The 18,953-nt window shown below is 41.2% G+C and overlaps 2 protein-coding genes across 6 annotated transcripts; one reads left to right on the top strand and one right to left on the bottom strand.

Moving 5' to 3' along the window:
* Positions 1–3,134: 3,134 nt before the first annotated feature.
* On the bottom strand, positions 3,135–16,117 carry zgc:91944 (HNF-1_N and homeodomain domain-containing protein). 5 transcript variants are annotated; one of them, XM_026349202.1, is made up of 11 exons: positions 14,848–16,117; positions 13,493–13,604; positions 11,826–12,252; positions 11,449–11,534; positions 10,352–10,462; positions 9,020–9,244; positions 7,972–8,128; positions 6,742–6,824; positions 6,497–6,592; positions 6,064–6,179; positions 3,135–5,080 (listed from the first exon to the last, which is right to left on the bottom strand). In XM_026349202.1, exons 2-11 carry the CDS (start codon positions 13,572–13,574, stop codon positions 4,934–4,936), a joined length of 1,530 nt encoding a protein of 509 aa, XP_026204987.1. In that variant the 5' UTR covers positions 13,575–13,604; positions 14,848–16,117; the 3' UTR covers positions 3,135–4,933. The 5 variants fall into 5 exon arrangements, with proteins under 5 accessions (XP_026204987.1, XP_026204985.1, XP_026204989.1 ...); XM_026349200.1 differs by having other exon boundaries at positions 6,064–6,182; positions 14,848–16,116; XM_026349204.1 differs by lacking the exon at positions 9,020–9,244.
* A 121-nt stretch (positions 16,118–16,238) lies between these two features.
* LOC113154524 (gap junction beta-4 protein-like) lies at positions 16,239–17,944 on the top strand. The gene is made up of 2 exons (XM_026348779.1): positions 16,239–17,349; positions 17,467–17,944. The coding sequence occupies exons 1-2, from the start codon at positions 16,814–16,816 to the stop codon at positions 17,759–17,761; spliced, it is 831 nt and encodes a 276-aa protein (XP_026204564.1). The 5' UTR covers positions 16,239–16,813; the 3' UTR covers positions 17,762–17,944.
* Positions 17,945–18,953: the final 1,009 nt, after the last annotated feature.

An 18,953-nucleotide genomic window follows, 5' to 3' on the forward strand; every position in this document is an offset into this window, starting at 1 on the left:
AGCACAATCAACAGTTGCAGCAGCAGCATTGACACATGGCTCACACAGACAATTAAAGTCGACTACTTTAGAAGTCCTGGGTGCTGCAATTTATGTCAAAAATGGCATGTTGTAACCCAGTCAAATCTGAACATGTAGACATGCTACACATATTTTTTTAGATAGAGCGTAGCAGCTACACTGCTCTAGAATACAAGTATCACACACCACCAAATCACAAATAAACATTTATATATTCTCTTAGAAATCACAGAAAAAGACTCTTAAGATAAGCCCAGAACTTGTCTGAGAATCATGTTTTTAGGGTTTCTGCACTGCTTCATAGACAGCTGTCAGTACATCCGATAGTACATAGCAAACAGGAGCAATTACTAACTAACTTCGGCACACTCACACTTTCAACAACGATGGTCAGATTAAAAATAATGCAGCTATAACAGAGTAACCGGAGCTACGTGTGAACCAAACTAACTGAGATTTTTGCTCTAACATCCACTACACAAACTCATATTCAAATGCAGTTATTCTGTAGGATACTGACTTTGCTTCAGGCTGTTAAATGTACCAGATGGTCATGGTTTTACTGCAACATGACTTTGCACAGAGTGCCAGACGACAAGAAATACACAGAGCTGTGCTAATTTGACTTGCAAATACGTCACTGTGATTGCTGACACTTGCTGACACTCTTCATATTGTCTTTTCCTGTAAACCAGTTTGAGTAGGTGAAAACAAAATTTGGGGACTCGGGAAAAACCTTTCCACTCCACTTCTCGAGTCTTCGCAAGAGCCACTGGTGAGCGCAACAAATCACGCAGGTTCCTGTTCCCTGTGAGAATGTTTTCTAAAACCTTGACTTTGAAATGATGTGAAACCAGATACAAAATAGTAGCACCTCGATCTAAAGCCACTGCTCAAAAACCCACAACAGGCAATGTCTCCCTCATGTGGTTTAGTGGAGAAATAACTAACTTTTATTATAAGTATGCATACATATGAACACACACGCATGTGCAAACACACACTTACTTAATAGATTTCAGACTTTAGACATAAGGCCAAACTTTCAGTATCGAGTGGCTGTCTGAAGGGATATCAGGCAGATTTTTATATGTTGCTATTATGTTACATTGTCAGAGCATCCATGGAAAATAAAACACTAATGTTCTTCAAAATGGCAATTTCCGTAACACAGCTCCGTAAACACAGCTGAAGACTTTTTGACAGTACATCAATTAACTGGACGAGATTGAATTTCTGATAACATTTAAAGACAACCCTTCTAAGATGCTTATGCTACATAAACGATAAAATAGATGTGTATAGACATTTAACACCAATATCACCATTTTCATCAACCTAGCTCTGTATGCTACCACAGTAGATCTGATATGAAACAATCCAGACAGCCTTAAATTGAAGACTGTCAACATTCATTTAAAATCTTAGATGAACTGTGGAATTTCAATTCATACTCCCTGGGTTTTTTTGTGCTTGAAAAATATTTGCACAATAAATCGGAAATTAAATTGTCAGTTTTAATACTGGAAACCCCAGACAGCAGTAGATGAAGGGTTTCCTCCCTGGTGGTGCTCTGCCAGCGCTTTACTGCGGCTACAGTATCTTGCTTTTGGGGGTGTTTCTGCCTCTGCAAGTGAACTGCATACTCAAGGTGAATGAGTTGGCAGAACATTAAACTGTCTTACCTTAAAGAGTGTTGGATTGATTTTACAGTATGATCTGTCAAGTGGGTTTTGAAGCATCTGGCTCAATCTGCGCAGACAACACAGCCCTACACACTTCAGGAGTCATTCTGCTGCTTTTGTCAGCAATCACATCAATAAATATAAGATAATCAGTTCTTCTGGAAGACATACATGCCCATCATAACACTCCCTCCCCCACACTGCACAGACAGGGTGGTCCCCTTAGGGTAGCAGGCAGTTCCTCAATTCCTTACAGTTTTTTGTGCAGGGTGATCTATGTGTCATCTGTCCATAAGATGTTGTAATTTTTTTTTCTTTTACATTTTTTCATTCCAACTCCAACCTTCTTGTTTTTGGGACTTACCAGAGGTTTACATGTATCTTGGGGTGCCCTCTGCATTTGTTCTGATGACATCATCTTTAGACTGACTCTACCTCCTGGACAGTGTCCTGGTTTGGACATCTACTGTAAGTTATTTTTCTTTACCACTTTCTTCTTTACCATCTGATTGCTCTCTTTTTATATTTCAGCCTGATGACAACTTCACAACAAATTCAAACACTTCTGATCAACTATAAACGTTTTATTTATTACATATTTATGAATCTGTAGCCAAAAAGTCTACACACTGTCGCAGCAGACAAAAATCATTTCTGGCTGCAACACCACAGGTTAGGACAGACGACCCGCTAATACGCACTCCTCTTAAAAAAAAAAAAAAAAAACCTCCAACCTTTATTTTGCCTCTTCCTCTATCTCACTGTCTTCTGAAACGTTCAGCCTTGACGAGAAGCCTGAATATCACAGCAACATGTGGAGAAATATACTGGACTCTCAGCAAACATTTCTTTGATAGTGTGACGATGTTGCCACCCTGTGGTGAGAACCACTGCTACCATCTTGTTATAGGGATTTCTACACGTGTTTGACCTTCAACACTGTTAGAGTAAGCAGTGAAGCAGAAAGGCATAAAAATATGGTCACATGTTGTCATTGCATCGGACCAAATACAATTCAAAGATCTCAATCAGTAATTCATGTCTGCTTTAAAACTTTATAGAAGCTATATGACTATATAGAGAATTGGCACTTTTTGTGGAAAAAACTATGTATAAAAATATAGTACCTGCTAAAACTTCATTCTATATTGAAGTCACATAATAATCACATACCTGAGCTTACCACACTGCACTGACATCACCTTAACTCACCTTTTCTTTTCTAATTATTAATATATTTGATGATAATTTCTTAATTGATTAGTTCAGCATCACCTGGCTTCTGTTGCCATGTTCAGCCACTAATTTTTAAATGTGACTCAATATATTTTCCGCCATCTAATTAAATTTGATAAGCACAAAACTAGCTGAATGTTCCAAAATCTAAACCTTGAATCACTCGAAATCAATTGAGACATGTCACACTGATAGCTGTTTACAGTTTTATTATTGTTACTGTGTTCTCATTGTCAGATAAAAGCAGATAAGAGAGGAGCGGAATAATCAGAAACAGCGTGCAGCTTTGGGATTTCTTTCCAAAGCTGGACGACAAAATGGTCTGAGGTGAGTATACATCAACAATACAGGGTAAACCCCACCGTCATAAATGCTACATAACACTGTCTGTATCATGAACAGTCACAGAGGCTGCGGTCAGTCGGCCTGTGACCTGTTCATGACACAGGTATTCTGAGGTAAGCTAGAGTTGGCTAGTGTTGTACTGAGCAAAGAAACATCTATTATGAGTTGTATTCTCTATATTGTTTTGACTGTGCCATGTCCTGCTCCTGTAAGCACAGTTTATTGTAGCTCATCTCTACCTTGGCATAGCTTTGGCATTAGGAGGTAACGTGGTGGCTCCCTGTAGGGGACCATTTGAGAACAAGCATCTTTGTCCATTTCATGAACATCTAGGGAGTAACTCCCACGGCCTTGGGCCAGTTTAAATAAGGTAACTATGTAATGGGTTGAATTCAGCTAGTCATATTTCAAGTTTGACAAATAACAGTTCTATATACTGCTAATGAAATTTAAAGGTAAGCACCCATAGATGTGTGTTTTTCTGGGTTATGTACAGTACAATGTCTGGGACCAAATACAGGTGGAGTCTGTTTCCCCCTCTTTATAGTGAGATCCTCTCTAAACTGCAGCTTCGCAGTGATGCAAACTTGCACTTGCTTAAGCTTTAGTGTTTCCAGTAGTTGAGAAGGTGCTTGTAGCATGTAGGCCAACCTTTCAATCACATTTGTTCAGCGCTGTTTCGCATGTTAAAGGAATATCTGAGTAGGTTTGTCTAACTAGTCTAGCTTCACTGGCTGAGTTGAGGTCTGAGACAGACTTGAAATGAGGGGAGACTCTAAACACGACCAAGCAGCAGCATTCAGTTTAACACAGAGGACAGATGACAAAGAGATACAATGATGTATAGTCATAGGCTTATTTAGCTAATATAAAAAAGGTATAAATAACATATCCTGATTTGTTTAAGAGGACGAAAATGAAGCACATGTTAGACACAAAAGAATCTGGTGCACGTTGTTACTGTCTTTATCCTTTTTTTTTTGGGATTACCTGAGATTCCATTTGTCCCTCAGGGCTCGGAAGGATTTGATAGCAACGGCACTCGTTGAATTATCAATCGATTTCATCATTTGACATGTTGAGGTTTGAGTTTTGTGAACCAGATGGGGGCAGCTTGAAGACATTCAGGCGAGCGGGAGGCATTTATGCCAAAGGAAACTACATCCTTGAGAGCAAACGTTATCCCTGAACCCAACACACAACCTGACCTGCAGGCTCAGCACATTCGTGCCACCACAGTCCATCAAACAGTTACTCCGAGAAAGCTAAACAAAGGCATGTAGCAAAGAAAATAGAATTTCAGAAAAGCTTAGCTTAAAATGGACGAGGTATCCTTTACATAGTTCTCCCTCTAAGGAATTTAGGCTTTTTAATACCATCTTGGAATGCACTATATATTGATATATATATATATATATATTGATATACTGTATATTGCCGTTTATATAAGCAGGATTACTGTTGATAAATACAGTGACCTCCTTACCATCAGAGACACCTCAGCGACCTTCAGCACCCTTCTCCCTTTAGATTTTTGGGGTGTCAACGGCCTCAGAGGCCCTACATCTGTAGAGGAGACACTTCTTGTTTTCCTATTTCATTTGAGTAAAATTCAAATAGGCTGATCCAAACTTCACCGCCACTATTCACTCTTCATCCACGGTCTCCCTTTTTGAATCCTCCTCTTTTTGTTCTAGGACCTGAGGGGTAGGGCTCGGCAGGGCTGCCACCTCTGTAGTAGCCAATGAGGAAGGGTCTTGTTGGTCAACAATCCTCTGGGAAGGTGTGTCTTCCTGTATGGAATAAACATAAAGCAGACGTGAGGACAATATATGGATTTAATATTTATTAGACATGTAGTGTCCCTAACAAGTGGGCTCCTTTGTGCTAGTATAGCAGTTTCAGAGAGCTCCAAACTATCTGCAGACCCCCACCAGCACTTTTCTGTTTGGTCAGCTCGTTGAGGTTGTTGAAGCAGCTAGTGAAGCTTCACAGATTGTTCATATCCCCCTGCCAGCTAACAGCAGGTGTGACATTCTGCTACTAGTTTCTCTGTATCCTGGAACTTTCTCAATTTGTTCTCAGTGTAGCAAGCTCAGACCACCTACCTCTGTACACTGGTAACATCCTGGGCAGACATTGTTGACCATACCCACCACAGGCTTTAATCAAAAATATAAGTAACACTTCATTTAAGTGCAACATCATCATGGTCCTTTTATTTCTGAGTTCCAGATGAAGAAGCCTGATGCATGTACACCATAATAGCAAACAACAAATCTAATGGTGGCCTTAGACCTCCACACAGTGCTGTTTTTATTGTGTTCATTCGTTTTAAATAGATACAACTTACATTTTTGACATGACAAAGATTTAGCAAATGTACTAAACTTTTACTTAACTAATAAACTGAAATCTCTCTAATTTACAAATGAATATACACTTAATTCAGTAAAATTAAGTGCACCTGTATTTATGCAGTTTATTCCTTCCTGATGTCAACCTCAGTCAGAATGGATGGGCCCAAAAATAGCTCCATATACATCGTTTGTGCTTGTTATTCCTCTTCTGTGAAAAGTCAATATATCCACTGTGTTATAGGATTGTTTATAGAAACTGTATTGCCAGAAGTGAATGACCATGATCCGCTCCTACAGGTTACTGCTTACTACAGGTTATTTTGCACCTGTGTTTCTCCTTTAGTAGTAGTAGTAGTAGTAGTAGTAGTAGTAGTAGTAGTAGTAGTAGTAGTAGAAGCGTTCCCTGGGTCACTTACTTGCTCTGAGAATCGATGGTTCACCGCATCAGCAAACTCTTGCATCTCCCCCTCCTCACTGTTTGAGTGGCAGCTTGGACTTGGCACCTCGATTCCATGGCTTTCCAAAATGGCAGCTTCTAGTTGTGTTACGACAGGAAAGTGGAGATTGGTAAAAGACATCTTGCACAATCGTTGGGAGACTAAAGAACATTTACCTAGCAGCGAGTGAAATTGGCACGTACCTAGCATGCAAATACAAAAAATGATTGCACTATTTAAATACTTCAAGAAACCAGTGATGCTTTCTCTAGAGTAACCAGTTTCATATAAACATCTTCAATTTCCTGCACTGTCTTACAGCAACACACAGCACCCAAATTTTTTTTTATTCAAAAAATGTGTTGTGTGGCGTTAATGTATGTAACCTAAAAGTAAAAGATCAGGTGCTCACCAATGTTGGCTCTTCTCTTCATCTCCTTACGGCGGTTGGCAAACCAGTTGTACACCTTTAGCGCCGTCACACGCTCAAACTCTGACAGCTTACAGCCTGAGTAATCGAACCAAAACATCCACTTAACCTTCACGTAAAAGCACTACACTGTTAAACTGACAAAATGGTATGAGAGACTTATAGCTTAGTTTTATAACAGGGACACCATGCATATGGATTAAGGGCAGTTCAAAACCCTTCAGCACCTGGTTTCTGAATGACGGAGTTACAGGCATTGGCGATCTCCTCTCGCTTCGCTTCATCAGGATACTGGTTCTCCATAAAGAAACTGTAAGAGTTAAACGTCCACAGTATTGGACACAGTTAAATCACACTGCATCACAGGCTCTGCATTCATTAGAAGATGCCACCAGTTACACCCTTGTTTCACACCTAATCCCAATCAAGTTTTGGTCTTTGTGTTGAACCAGAGGCGAGAAAGGACAATATTTGCACAGTCGTAGAGCTCCATACTGGAAACCAATAGATTAATAAAAGTATTAAGTGGATTAATTTCTGCAAGTCAAGTTTTGCATCTATGCTTAAGCATATAAATCTGAAGAGTCTAAAATATATTTCTCTCAGCATTCCAAATTTTCCTTCCTAGTCTAGTTTCATTAAATCCCTCCAAGGCAGAAAAAGAATCATTATCTCATGTTACAAAACACAGGGATCCTTTTCTTGCAGCGCTCTCATCCTCTCACCTTCTGTGATGCCCTATCCTGTCCACTGTCTCACACACACAGAGACACAGACACACACATACACACACATCTTCACCTCTACTGTATTGTCCTTGGGTTTAAACTAGCTCATAAGGATCAGCACTGCAGTAGAATTGCGTAATGTAGGGGCACTGCTGGTGAGTGTTGTCTGAGGGCCTTTGTGGTTTTATTACTGTGAGTGGCCAGACTGCACCCCATACTTACAGCAACCATGTAATAGAGAAATCAATTGCACACAGCGGGGAGAGAAACACCTACTCTTCTTTCTCATCATGCTTGTGACAAGACTGTCTAGGACAGTCTGGGGGGAAAAAAAACAACACCGCACAAAAAAGTGAGTGGGATTGTTCCACAGAGCCACAACACTATATAACTAATAGTCGTTTACCATGAGCTGCTTCTCTCTTACCTCAAGCTGTGCTGCATTCCTGTCTTAATGGAATGACAATCCTGAGGGCCTGATGATTAGTTTTCGAGTACTGACATGTTCAGTAGACATTACATGTTTTTTATTTTTTTCAATAAGGGCAAAACACACTTCAGTGTGAGTGACACATTCGGGGTTGTCTTTTACTGCAAACAGTGCATGTAAACACAAAAACCCACTGCTTTGATCACAAACATACGGTAAAGAATCCTGTGTGGTTAAATGATGAAATTAAAAGATCCCCCACGACCTGAATGTAGCCCAGTCCAGTGGTGCTCCCTCACCTCTCCATGATTGACTGGCACTCCTTCCTCCAAGTGAACCTGCTGCCTCTGCGCAGCCTCAGTGGGCCACCCACCATTGTTGCTCTGTCGCCAGCTATGATCCCCGTCCTCCAATCGGGTTCCTCCTTTACCAAAGACCGCATTGACAAGGTGGCACCTGAAGGAAATGCAACAGTTTAATCATTATGAATTTATAGTATGTAACAAAAGTGAATCGTGTTCAGACTCCAGCTGAAATAAAGTTTGATGTTTGGATGTCAACACCAGCTGCTACGTTGCTCACAGTTGGTTTCATTCTAATCTCACCACTTTTCATCTGCACGTAATGGTATAAAGTGACATTTCATTTAATGCAACAATCAGAAATAATGAGAAAGAAAGACAATGCTGACAAGCAACAGAAAGCAAAGAGCAGACACCGGCAACAGAGGATGTAATGTACAGCGCTGCGCCACGTGAACTAGGTCATGTGTCTGTTACCACAAAAACTGATTCATGACAATGCAGCAATTGCTTCTGTTGTACTTTGATGTTACTTGTACTTATGGTCATTAACAATAAAACCAACAACTAAGAACTACACTTTAAAGGTCAAAAGTCCTGCTGATTTAAATGGACCAGGTTGTGCCATTGACAATTCCCAACAAAAAATCACAGTGTTTATTCCACAACTGTAACTCTCTAATAAAATACAAACTGTTTTTGTTTTCATCACACATGCTGCATAGTGGTGTAAATATCAGCTGTTGCCATGGTAACAGAAAAGTAATGACACCTGCGTGGGGTAAGTTGCGTCTCATCTCTAACTAACTTGTATGGTGATGCCCGATTTTTATATGGGAAACTTCCAGGTGACACTTAGCTGGTACAACAGGTCTAATTTCAATAACATGGAGCTGCTTCACTTTTATTTGCAATTTGAGGCTACTGAAATGTTCCCCTAGATGACAACGTGATTATGAGTTTAATGGCATGCAGGACAGCTGAGGTGCAGGCATCTCCTGTGGCAAGCTGCTGAGGCGGGGGCAGGTGTGGGGGGCATGGTTACCTGGCTGGGTCTGAGCAGCTGCAGCAGCAGCAGTGTACCACGGCAGCAAGTGCATCAGCAGCTCTCTCTGTCTGCTCCATACTGGGTTGGGGTTGAGGTTGGTGTTGGGGTTGGGGAGGATGTTGGGGAGGTTGCCACTTGCCCCCGCTACCATGCCGTCTCTGTCCCCTCCCCTGGCCCTGGGCAGGGGACTCACGTTGTGCTGGCTTTCACTCCACCTCAGTCCTTCATTCGGGACAAAACCAACGGCCACAGCCACGGGTTAGGTTAGAAACACCAGGTTGGGCTAATGTGATTGGAGGCTAAAGGTTAACTGATACACTCCTGTAGACCTGCCTGGCAATTTCATAGTCATTCATGAACAGACATTAGTTTGATAATAGATTACAGTGCATCTGCCAATTTCAAGTCAGTTTGATTCATAGTACAGCTTCTTAAAAGATTCATGATGATCAGTAGGAGCCTATATCAGAAGCAAAGCACCGTGGCCACTAAGAAGAGTAGTTCTTGTTAGTATTGCTGTTAATAGCCAGTTTGTTAGCCATGTAGGAATGAAAACCAGCACCAGAGTACCTCCAGCATAAGGGCTGAGAACTACACAGGAGCTAAGGCAAAGCTTAGGTGGGTAGGGGAAAAACAAAGAATTCAAATGAAGGGAGACAGCAGGGGCAGCAGATGGTCCATCAATGGTTTGGTTTATTTCGTACAAGTGAAAATGTAAAAATTTGACTTCTTTACATGATTTATTGTGAAGGCGTGCCGTCTTTAGCAGCTACTTAGTTTAAACCCAATATCCTGGGTCATGCAGAAGTCAACACCGACCCAAGCTGTTACTTTAGCCTGTACAAACAAACCACATTCACCCACTAAAATTTCATTTCCAACCCAGAAGCCTTAATATTATTGATTAGCATCTCCTGTGACAGGACTACCTTTATCATTTGTCTTTCCTCTGAAATTATAGACTTGTCCCGTGTCCTTCCTTGACCTCACAGCCAGTCGACGACCATGATGGAGTTAGCATGAGGAATAAAGGTGTGTGGGTTTGCCATGCAGGGAGATGGTGGCAAAGAAGAGGACAGGTGGAAGGGGAAGGTTAGCAAGCAACAAATCATATTCACAAAACACCAGAAATATTACAACTCCCCCTAAGTACAAGTCTTCCTTCCTACATTATGTAATCTGTAATCATTAACCTGACAAACAACCTTCTATCATCCATCTATCACTCCTGTAATGATCTATAATCCCACCTTGCTGCTGTAAGTCAAATCGTGCATAGTATGTGACGCTCCTGTAGTCTAGCTCTTCAGCTCTTTCCCTGGGTCTTACCTGGGTTATTCCTCTCCAGCAGGTACCAGCGGTAGAAAGCTCTGCGTTTGGAGTCGCTCATCTCCAAGCCTTGCTGCAGCAACCACTGGGAGATGTAGCTCTGGCTTATGCCTGCATGCAGGAGGCAAGACATGGTATCTTAACACATTAGATACACTGATTTATTTTGTGACGCACCGCACCAGTAGCAACTATACTGTTAGGAATGGCTGGGAGCCAGGTCTGAAATACTCCCGTTAAGCTAATGAAGTCCTTTCTGTATCCATATCAAGACTTTTGAATGGATAGAACAAAGGCTTACTGTCTGGACCGAATCATCTTTAACACAAACATGTCTGAAGAATTGTGAAAAATCCTCTTTGGTCAAAGCCAGAAATTTTCAATTTAAAATGTAAACAAAGAAAGACAAAAAAGCAGGATATCCTCACATTTGAAATGCTAGAACCAGCACATGCCTGTTAAAAATGATTACTGTATTTATTATAAGAATTATTGGTGATTAATGTGCCAATAGATTTACAAATGAAAGTACAGTGATTCCAACTCAATTCACAAATTGTGCATCAAAATGTTTTGATTCAAAACCTGCATGCAAAGTTCCAAAAATATTGCAACCCTTTTCAACAACATGTCTTGTGACTTAGTGTGTTAAAGTAAATACAGCATATTTATCCAATATTTAAGTTTGCAGTGACCTTTAAAGAACACAATTTCCCATGAGCTTCAGGTACCTTTGGGATAAATGCCAAGGCTCAATGGAAGAAAGTCCATGAGGGAGACAACACGTAGCAGTATGTTCAGACATGTCTGGGATTACTAACATTTTTAGACAGCACAGATTTACAGCTAAAAGAGAGTGTCGGTGTGTTTGTTATGGATGTGGATGAAACAGTGTTACAATTTTATAAGTACCTGCTCTGCTGCTCTTGGGAGCTGCGGATTTCCAGATGCTGAAAATTGTTCATTAACTTAAGTTTGATTTATTAAACTTTTTAAAGTTTTAAGTAAACTTTTAACAGCTTGTGCTGTTGTGGTTTCAGACATATTCTTGTAGCAGCTCCGTAAGGTGTAAAAACATCACGAGTAAAGTAGAGTACCTGTAACTTGGCCGACGATTGCCTGAGAAATCCTGCGGTTGTTGAGGAAAGTTTTGATCTCCTCTTTCACCAGGTTGCTGTCTCTCCTGTAAAAGCAGCAAAAACCATTACACTGTGGCTAAGGCACCAGCCTTTGCTCTGACTAACCTTATTCAATGATGCTTCTCTTTTTCAGCCATCCCTAAACGCTTGACCTGAATTAACGCTGCTAAAATTCTGGAGAACAAGCCTGCTCCTTTGGGGACAGTAGCTGTCATTATCTGATGTTATAATAGTCTCTCTTAGTCTCCATTTTTCTTTTAGCTTTGCTTTTCAACTCGTTCTCACTCAGCACTAGTTCATCTCTGGCTTCTCTGAGCTCTTCTTTCCCCTCTCACCTCATGTACTCCTCCACTTTCTCTTCCAGGTCCCACTCCTCCTCTCCCATCATGTCGTAGCTGAACGACCGCTGGACTGCCACACTGGGAGGGTAGAGGGGCGGAGGCGAGGCCTCGTAGCTGTTGCTGGGGGACAGTGCAGCGCCATCCAGGCCAGAGGTCTGCGTGGTGGCAGAGGCCAGGGAGAGCGAGGAGGAGGAGGATGAAGATGAGGAGGGGGCTGGGGCGGCCGCAGCGGGGGTGTTGTTGGACTGGGCTGGGCGGGAGTCACAGCGCGACGGGCGGTGGTCGGGGTCGAGCCTCTCCAGGGACTCCAGAGCGTGGATGATCTGAGGCTTGGTCATGCCGGAGAGACGCAGGCGCTGCAAGAGGTCGATCTGTTCGATGGTGTAGCGCGGCTCTACCCCGCAGCACTCCATCCTGGCATCTGCATAAAGAATGTGGGGGTGTACATTTTGACAAAGTGAATTTGAGACAGGCTTTTTAAATGAAATAAGACCAATTCTGTAAGTGAATATGAACCAGCAGGAGCCCTATTAATATACTAAGCACTGCTGGGTTGAGTTACGCAGCATCCCAAGATTTCACAACGTGTTACCAAGTGATATACAGCTATATTTATCACTACACAGCACTTTTGATAGACCTTAAATTTAGATATGTTGCAGACAAACTGATAAATGATCAAAGGATTATTAATAGATGAAAACGCACAAAAAAAGATGTGCAAAGCTGAATTCAAACATTACACTGTAATAGCTGGGATGGATTTATCTCCAACAGTTTAAATGGGAAAACTGACTCAGTGATTTTGGTTTCAGTATGCTAATTCCTGACAATAACAAATCAACACCAAACTGATTTATAATACTGAAGGAAAAAAAAACAGACTGCATTCTCCTCTGAAGAATCCTTGGGTCACTCAAACTATTGGCACCCTTTCAAAAGCCTGGCACGCACACACACACACACACACACACACACACACACACACACACACACTTGGATCTCACCTTGTTCCACTTGTCCAGGGTGGATTTAATGTAAGATCACCCTGGCATACATCACCTAACATCACATCCTCACAGCAAAGTCCCAGCCCTGCTTTTACCTTCTGTGGCTGTCCTGTGCAGGCTTTAGGGGGAGTAGCCTTAGCATTCTCCATTAATTGCGAAGAACACATTGAACTCATTTAGAAAATCTAGCAATGTGACATGACCCAGTTTGGTTGCAAAGGGAGACACCTGGAACAGTAAAACTGTGTTTTATAAATCTGTCAAACCCACTTTTCAGTTCTGTAGTTCCAGTTCCATGATTTGCACCAAAAGAGGCAGTGATGAGCTACAACAAGCGGAGCCAAATAAAAAAGTTGTTAAATGGGAGAGTGCGCTGAATTGATTAGAAATACCAAACTACTACTGTCACACGTATGCCTTTATTAATAAGCAGCGTGTAACTGGTTTGTTAGATTTTTGCACACATCTCTATTTAAAATACTTGTCTGTGGGACAGACTGACACACATATGGGCTAAAGTCATTTAAGTCGGCCAGAGTTGCCACACTGGTATTCAGAGCTCTTTGCATGCAAAAGTCAGAGCCAGAGCAAATTCAAGGAAGCAAGTTTGAAAAGAAGTGCAGCCGAATCCCGTCAGTGGGGTAACCTTACCTGATGAAGGGGGTGACACGGACAGGCGCCCCGGGAGTGGCTCGGTGCGTGGGGTCGCAGCGGGGACACACCACTGTCGCATGGCTCAGCGGAGTTCAGGTCGGCTGGACCTCTACAGAGTCACACAGGAGACTTGCTGCAGTGTGTTGCGGTTAAGCAGCCTCTATTAGCATACTGGCTACCTGACAGCAGCCGATGACTCGCTACCGGGCTATGTGGACTTAGCTAACACATTCTACTCTGGTTGGTTCCCCTGAGCACCAGCCTCCCATCGATAGCTGCTGGCTATCATGTGTTAAGTTAGCCAGTAAGAGAACGCGGAAGTAATGTAATAGGGCCTTCAAAACAAAGTTTACCCATACAAACACTACTCCGCTGGTTTTAATAAATATTTATCATATCACTCTATGTGCTGTATTAGCTATGTGATCAAAGCAGCAAAAACAATTGTGTGTCAGTGTTTGCGTAAAGTATGTAAACAAAGCAGGATTCAGCTCAATAGCACATGCTTAATAAAAGTTACCTCTCACTTTCTTATTGTTGTATTAGTATTGTAGTACAAGTGCTGGTTTTTAGACAACAACTAGAGTATGGTATAACTGGAGGGAGCTAAATTTAAACTATATAAATTTTAAAAACATAATTGCTGATAATTTGAGGTGCTATTTCACAATCTTGACAATAAATTAAAAGGTGCTGACACCTTTGAGTGGCACTGGGAGTTATTAGTGTTGTTAGTACTCCAGAAGGATTATTTTTCATTTATTTTGGAGACTTATAACTGAAGTTTGTCAAAGACCTTCAAGATCCTCAAATATGACTTCAAAATCCAAACATACTCACTCACAAGGAACTCTTTGTCGTTAGCTTGAATAAATTGTTAATTCATCATTACTAATAATTAATTGTCATTGTTTCAGCTTTTCCTCTTAGCAAAATTAGTAAAGCATATATGTGATATTCAGTGGAACGTATTTAAGGACATCTCAGAGTACTGCTGATTGCATTGGTTTACCTTCTATCGCCAACTAGGTGAATAATAAGCCACGTAAACAACCTTTATTTTGAAGGGCGCAGGAAACAAAACTATCGATTTTCGCCAACTTTACCTTGCTGTCTACCTCGTCTCTATCAACTTACCCCAAAACTTGCACCTTAGAGGTCACACTGACAGTACTTCAGACAAGCTGCGGTCTGCAAAACATTTACGTAGCTGCAAGCAGACGTGTTGTGTGTTAGGTGGAGGGCCCGTGACACAGCCCGTTGCTAACGCTAACGAGTTAGCTCGCTAGCTAGTTAGCTAAGTTAGCTCCTAGCTAGCACCGGATTGTCCCACCGCAGAGCATCTCTCTTACCTCCCGTTGCTGTGGAGAGATAGCTGCAGCCGGCTGGACGCACAGAGAAGATAGGGAAACTGTAGAGAGAGTGTCGGTCCCCCCTGCCCCGCTACAGAAAATAACTTGGTCCGAAGCTGACGATGAACTAATGAGCGGAGGGTGAACAGTGCAGGGTCATATTGTCTTTCAGCTATGCAGTGGGGAAATAGTGTATGTAAATGTGGGGAGTCCGTCTGAATTTATGACCCCTCACCCGACACCACCGTCAAGCCAGCAACTAGCCTAATTTTGATTTCCGGTTATACTGTACGTACGAAAGACTAGCGCAGCTCTTTGTGAAAACCAAAATGTGACACAATAAAAGGAAACGCGTCATTTTAGCAGAAATAATCATAATTGAACGTATCGCAAATGCTCATGCGTGAATGTAGTTTACTTGTCCTCTATTTTCAACAGTTTAAATTTTTTTTGTCATTTTATTTTGACATGCTAAAGACAAATCCGTCACTGAAGGTGTCTGCCTTGACGCAGTAACACCCAACATACAGTAAGTGGTTTGTCTGCAGACATACTGTAAGCTGTGTTTGTTTCTTGATTGCAAGAATGTACTGAGGAAGGCACATGTATAAACAACAGTAATTATAATAACGCCTTATTATTATTATCATTATTAATAATAATTCTCACATGAAGCAGAATGATACCATTGTTTGATCATCATAATGACACAATTCTTCTTAATTGTTGGGTTCAACAACTTGTGTTTGCAGCTTTGTGCTCCTATTGAAGGAATGTGGAAATTCTCCAGTGTCTGAAAGTATCGTGCATACCTTTGCAGACAGCATGTTTGCTGGAGAGAGTGAATATCCAGTGCTTAGAAATCTAATAGTCCTATTTGATTTACCATGCTCACACAGACAGCCACAGACAATGTCTAAACCATATTATACAGTCTGGTTCAAACCCAAGGGACAATGGATTCTGGCTGATGGGGATTGTACACATACATTATATTCTCTTACCAGACATCGTCTGCTGTGGAGATGATAGGCCATCTCAGGGACGCCTTCGTTTGTGGTGGATACAGCCCACACAAAGAATTTCATCATCAATAACCAGCACTTTGAAGGTGCAAAATGGAGGCTGAAGTTTTCCCCCCTAAAGATTTATAAAATATCAAAGTAACACCGATCTGGTTGACTCCAAAATTAGCAGTTAATTTGTATCAGGTGAAGATATCATAATTGGGCATTATCCACCAAGGGTTCTATAAGCACAGATAAGTCATGGTTCACCACTTTGTGCCAAACTTAAAAAATAAATGTTATTATTATTATTATTATTATTATTATTATTATTATTATTATTATTAATAATAATAATAACAATTGTCAGTCAGGTCAAAAAGATAATTTTTTAATGCAAGGTTGAAAAGAATTTAGGTCCTTCACCTTCTACACTTCATAAAACTGTAAAAACACTGAGGGACTCTCAGGAAATCTTAGTGTGTAAAGGCAATAGTAGAAACAGTTGAATGGACATGATCTTCTTTTTACTTATCTCAAACACAGTAAATAAAGGCTCAAATAAGTGAACAAATGAGCAATTTTAGTTTTTCAATTTTAGAAAAACTTTCCTGTAATTCTGAATTTTTGAAAATAACCGTGTCTCCTATTTAGTAATCTGAATGAGTGTGCAGCAATGTCTCCGTCTTCTTTCTGCCTGTTAGCCTAGGTGTTGCCAGTTCTGCTATGACTTTAGGTGAAGAATGAGTGTTTGTTTGCTTTGTTCAATATTCCTCCCTCCCCTTCAACCTGTGACAAGGAGGCAGCAGTAATAAGTATTACTACAAGGAGCCTTTGTGCCTGACATGCCCAGTTCAGTTGGTGTCCAGACTATTGGTATTTAAGCACTCAGCACAGTGTGTACAGTGTTTGGAGGTTCTTTTTCAAGGGGTCTCCAAACTAACATCTGATTCAACAACATGAACTGGGCCTTCCTTGAGGGCCTCCTCAGTGGGGTTAACAAGTACTCCACAGCATTCGGTCGCATCTGGCTCGCCATCGTTTTCATCTTTAGGCTCTTGGTTTTCCTGGTGGCCTGCGAGAAGGTCTGGGGTGATGAGCAGAAGGACTTTGACTGCAACACTCGGCAGCCCGGTTGTCACAATGTCTGCTATGACCATTATTTCCCCGTCTCTTACACTCGGCTCTGGGCTCTTCAGCTGATCTTTGTCACCTGCCCGTCCCTTCTCGTGACTCTCCATGTGTCCTACAGAAAAGACAGGGAGCGCAAACACCGGCTCAAGTACGGAGAGGACTGCAGGCCCCTTTACGATAACACAGGGAAGAAACGAGGGGGTCTCTGGTGGACCTACTTCTTCAGCCTGCTGTTCAAGATAACAGTTGATGCTGTGTTTGTATTCCTGCTGTTCTACATCTATGAGGCCACCTTCTTTCCTCCACTGGTCAAATGCAATGAAGAGCCGTGTCCAAATGTGGTGGACTGCTACATTGCCAGGTAAGAGCACCTCTGAGGTTCAAGATCCTGAAATCTCTATGGCTACCACTACCTGCTAAAATAATCAGCCAACCTTAAAGCTCTGCTATCTCACATCTATGATTTTATGTTGCTCAGGCCCACAGAGAAGAAAATATTCACTGTCTTCATGGTGGTGACCAGCTTCGTGTGTATCTTCCTCACTCTTTGTGAGGTCTTCTACCTGTGCGGGAAGAGGTTCTGGGAATGTTGCAGAGGAGGCTCTCGCTCCGTGACAGAAAACTCTTTCAGGATGACCAAAACTCCTCTGACCGGCAAGGAGAACTCTGCCTACAAAGAGCCTGCCCCGGAGAAGGCTAAGATGGTTGACCATGTCAACGGAGAAGCAAGCAAAGAGAGTTCAGCCCCACCATACAGCATAACCGTCTCCTAAGAGACACATTGAGTTTGACTAAGTAAATATCTTTGGTATCTTTATATCTGCAGTTCACTGACAATGTTGTCGCTAAATGCCACATCAATTTTAACTACTTTACATCAGACTGTATGTAATGTTCTTATTCCTTTATATTGATGAGTTGAACATATATTGTATGTACTACTTTTTTTATACAGCAGTGATCTGAAATTAATAATATATTGTAGAGGTGATTTATTTATATGATTTATTTGTTTATACGATTATATGTTATTATTCTGTTATCAGCTTCTAGAATATCTACTTTGCGGCCACTTGAAATACATTTGCTGGACCTGTGCAGTGTGTATATTAATAAAAGTGAACGCTAGGAAAATATCCAGGCTATGTAAGAGCATACATTATGTCATGAACTTAGCCCAGAAGTGCGCTAGATGCAAGATGCCATTTCTATTTTCCTAAATAAAAGACCAATCTCTGAAATTTGCTTTGTCATATATATCTCTATTTTATCTCTTAATGAAAGGTTTTGAAGATGTTGCATATTAAACAGATTTTTTTTTTCATGAGAACTTCGCCAAATGTATTTTGAGAGAAGGGAGTATGTTACGGCTGTTAAGAAAATGTGCAACCAACAGAGATCCAGATCTTGGAAAAGACCATTCAAATGAAATCACCAAAATGTATTGGATACATAATAACCTATGTGTGATAAGCAAAGGGAGTAGTATTGTTGACAAAAGTAAAAAAAAAAAAATCCCCACTCCTACAGCATGTTACAGATCACCTCTACAACAATGAACCACACCCTGTTTTGACTCAAATGTAGAACCTCAGGCTGAGATTAGATTTGTAAAGGTTCAATATCAGAAAGCTGACTGTACTATAGAGGCAGCGGCCAAACATTCGCCCTCTGAGAAAAGAAAATGTGTATTGTATTAGGTGTTATTGGCTCTAAATATTATGTTGTATCTCAAGTGTATATGTGAGAGCTTACTCAAACAAATGTTGGGCTGTGGCCTTATTTAATCATGATTAATCAAAGGCAACATTGTGCATATATCTCCATCTCCTGATTGCCTAATAGAACTGATATCAGGTCACCTGTTAAGTAGCGTGATGACAGAGTGGACACTCCTCATTTGGGTCTACTGAGATTCAAGATTCAAGATAAAAAAAATGTATTAAGAGATCCAGATCTACTTAT

This window comes from Anabas testudineus, chromosome 11 (genome assembly GCF_900324465.2).
Source record: "Anabas testudineus chromosome 11, fAnaTes1.2, whole genome shotgun sequence".
In the NCBI taxonomy this organism is placed as follows: Eukaryota; Metazoa; Chordata; class Actinopteri; order Anabantiformes; family Anabantidae; genus Anabas; species Anabas testudineus.

Coding starts and splice junctions, on each gene's coding strand:
- LOC113154524 (XM_026348779.1), top strand. CDS start 16,814: ATGAACTGGGCCTTCCTTGAGGGCCTCCTCAGTGGGGTTAACAAGTAC. Junction 17,350..17,466: donor GTGGACTGCTACATTGCCAG/GTAAGAGCACCT, acceptor TATGTTGCTCAG/GCCCACAGAGAAGAAAATAT.
- zgc:91944 (XM_026349200.1), bottom strand. CDS start 13,574: ATGCGACAGTGGTGTGTCCCCGCTGCGACCCCACGCACCGAGCCACTC. Junction 6,825..7,971: donor TGCCAGTCAATCATGGAGAG/GTGAGGGAGCAC, acceptor TAACTCTTACAG/TTTCTTTATGGAGAACCAGT. Junction 6,593..6,741: donor CTCCGTCATTCAGAAACCAG/GTGCTGAAGGGT, acceptor TCGATTACTCAG/GCTGTAAGCTGTCAGAGTTT.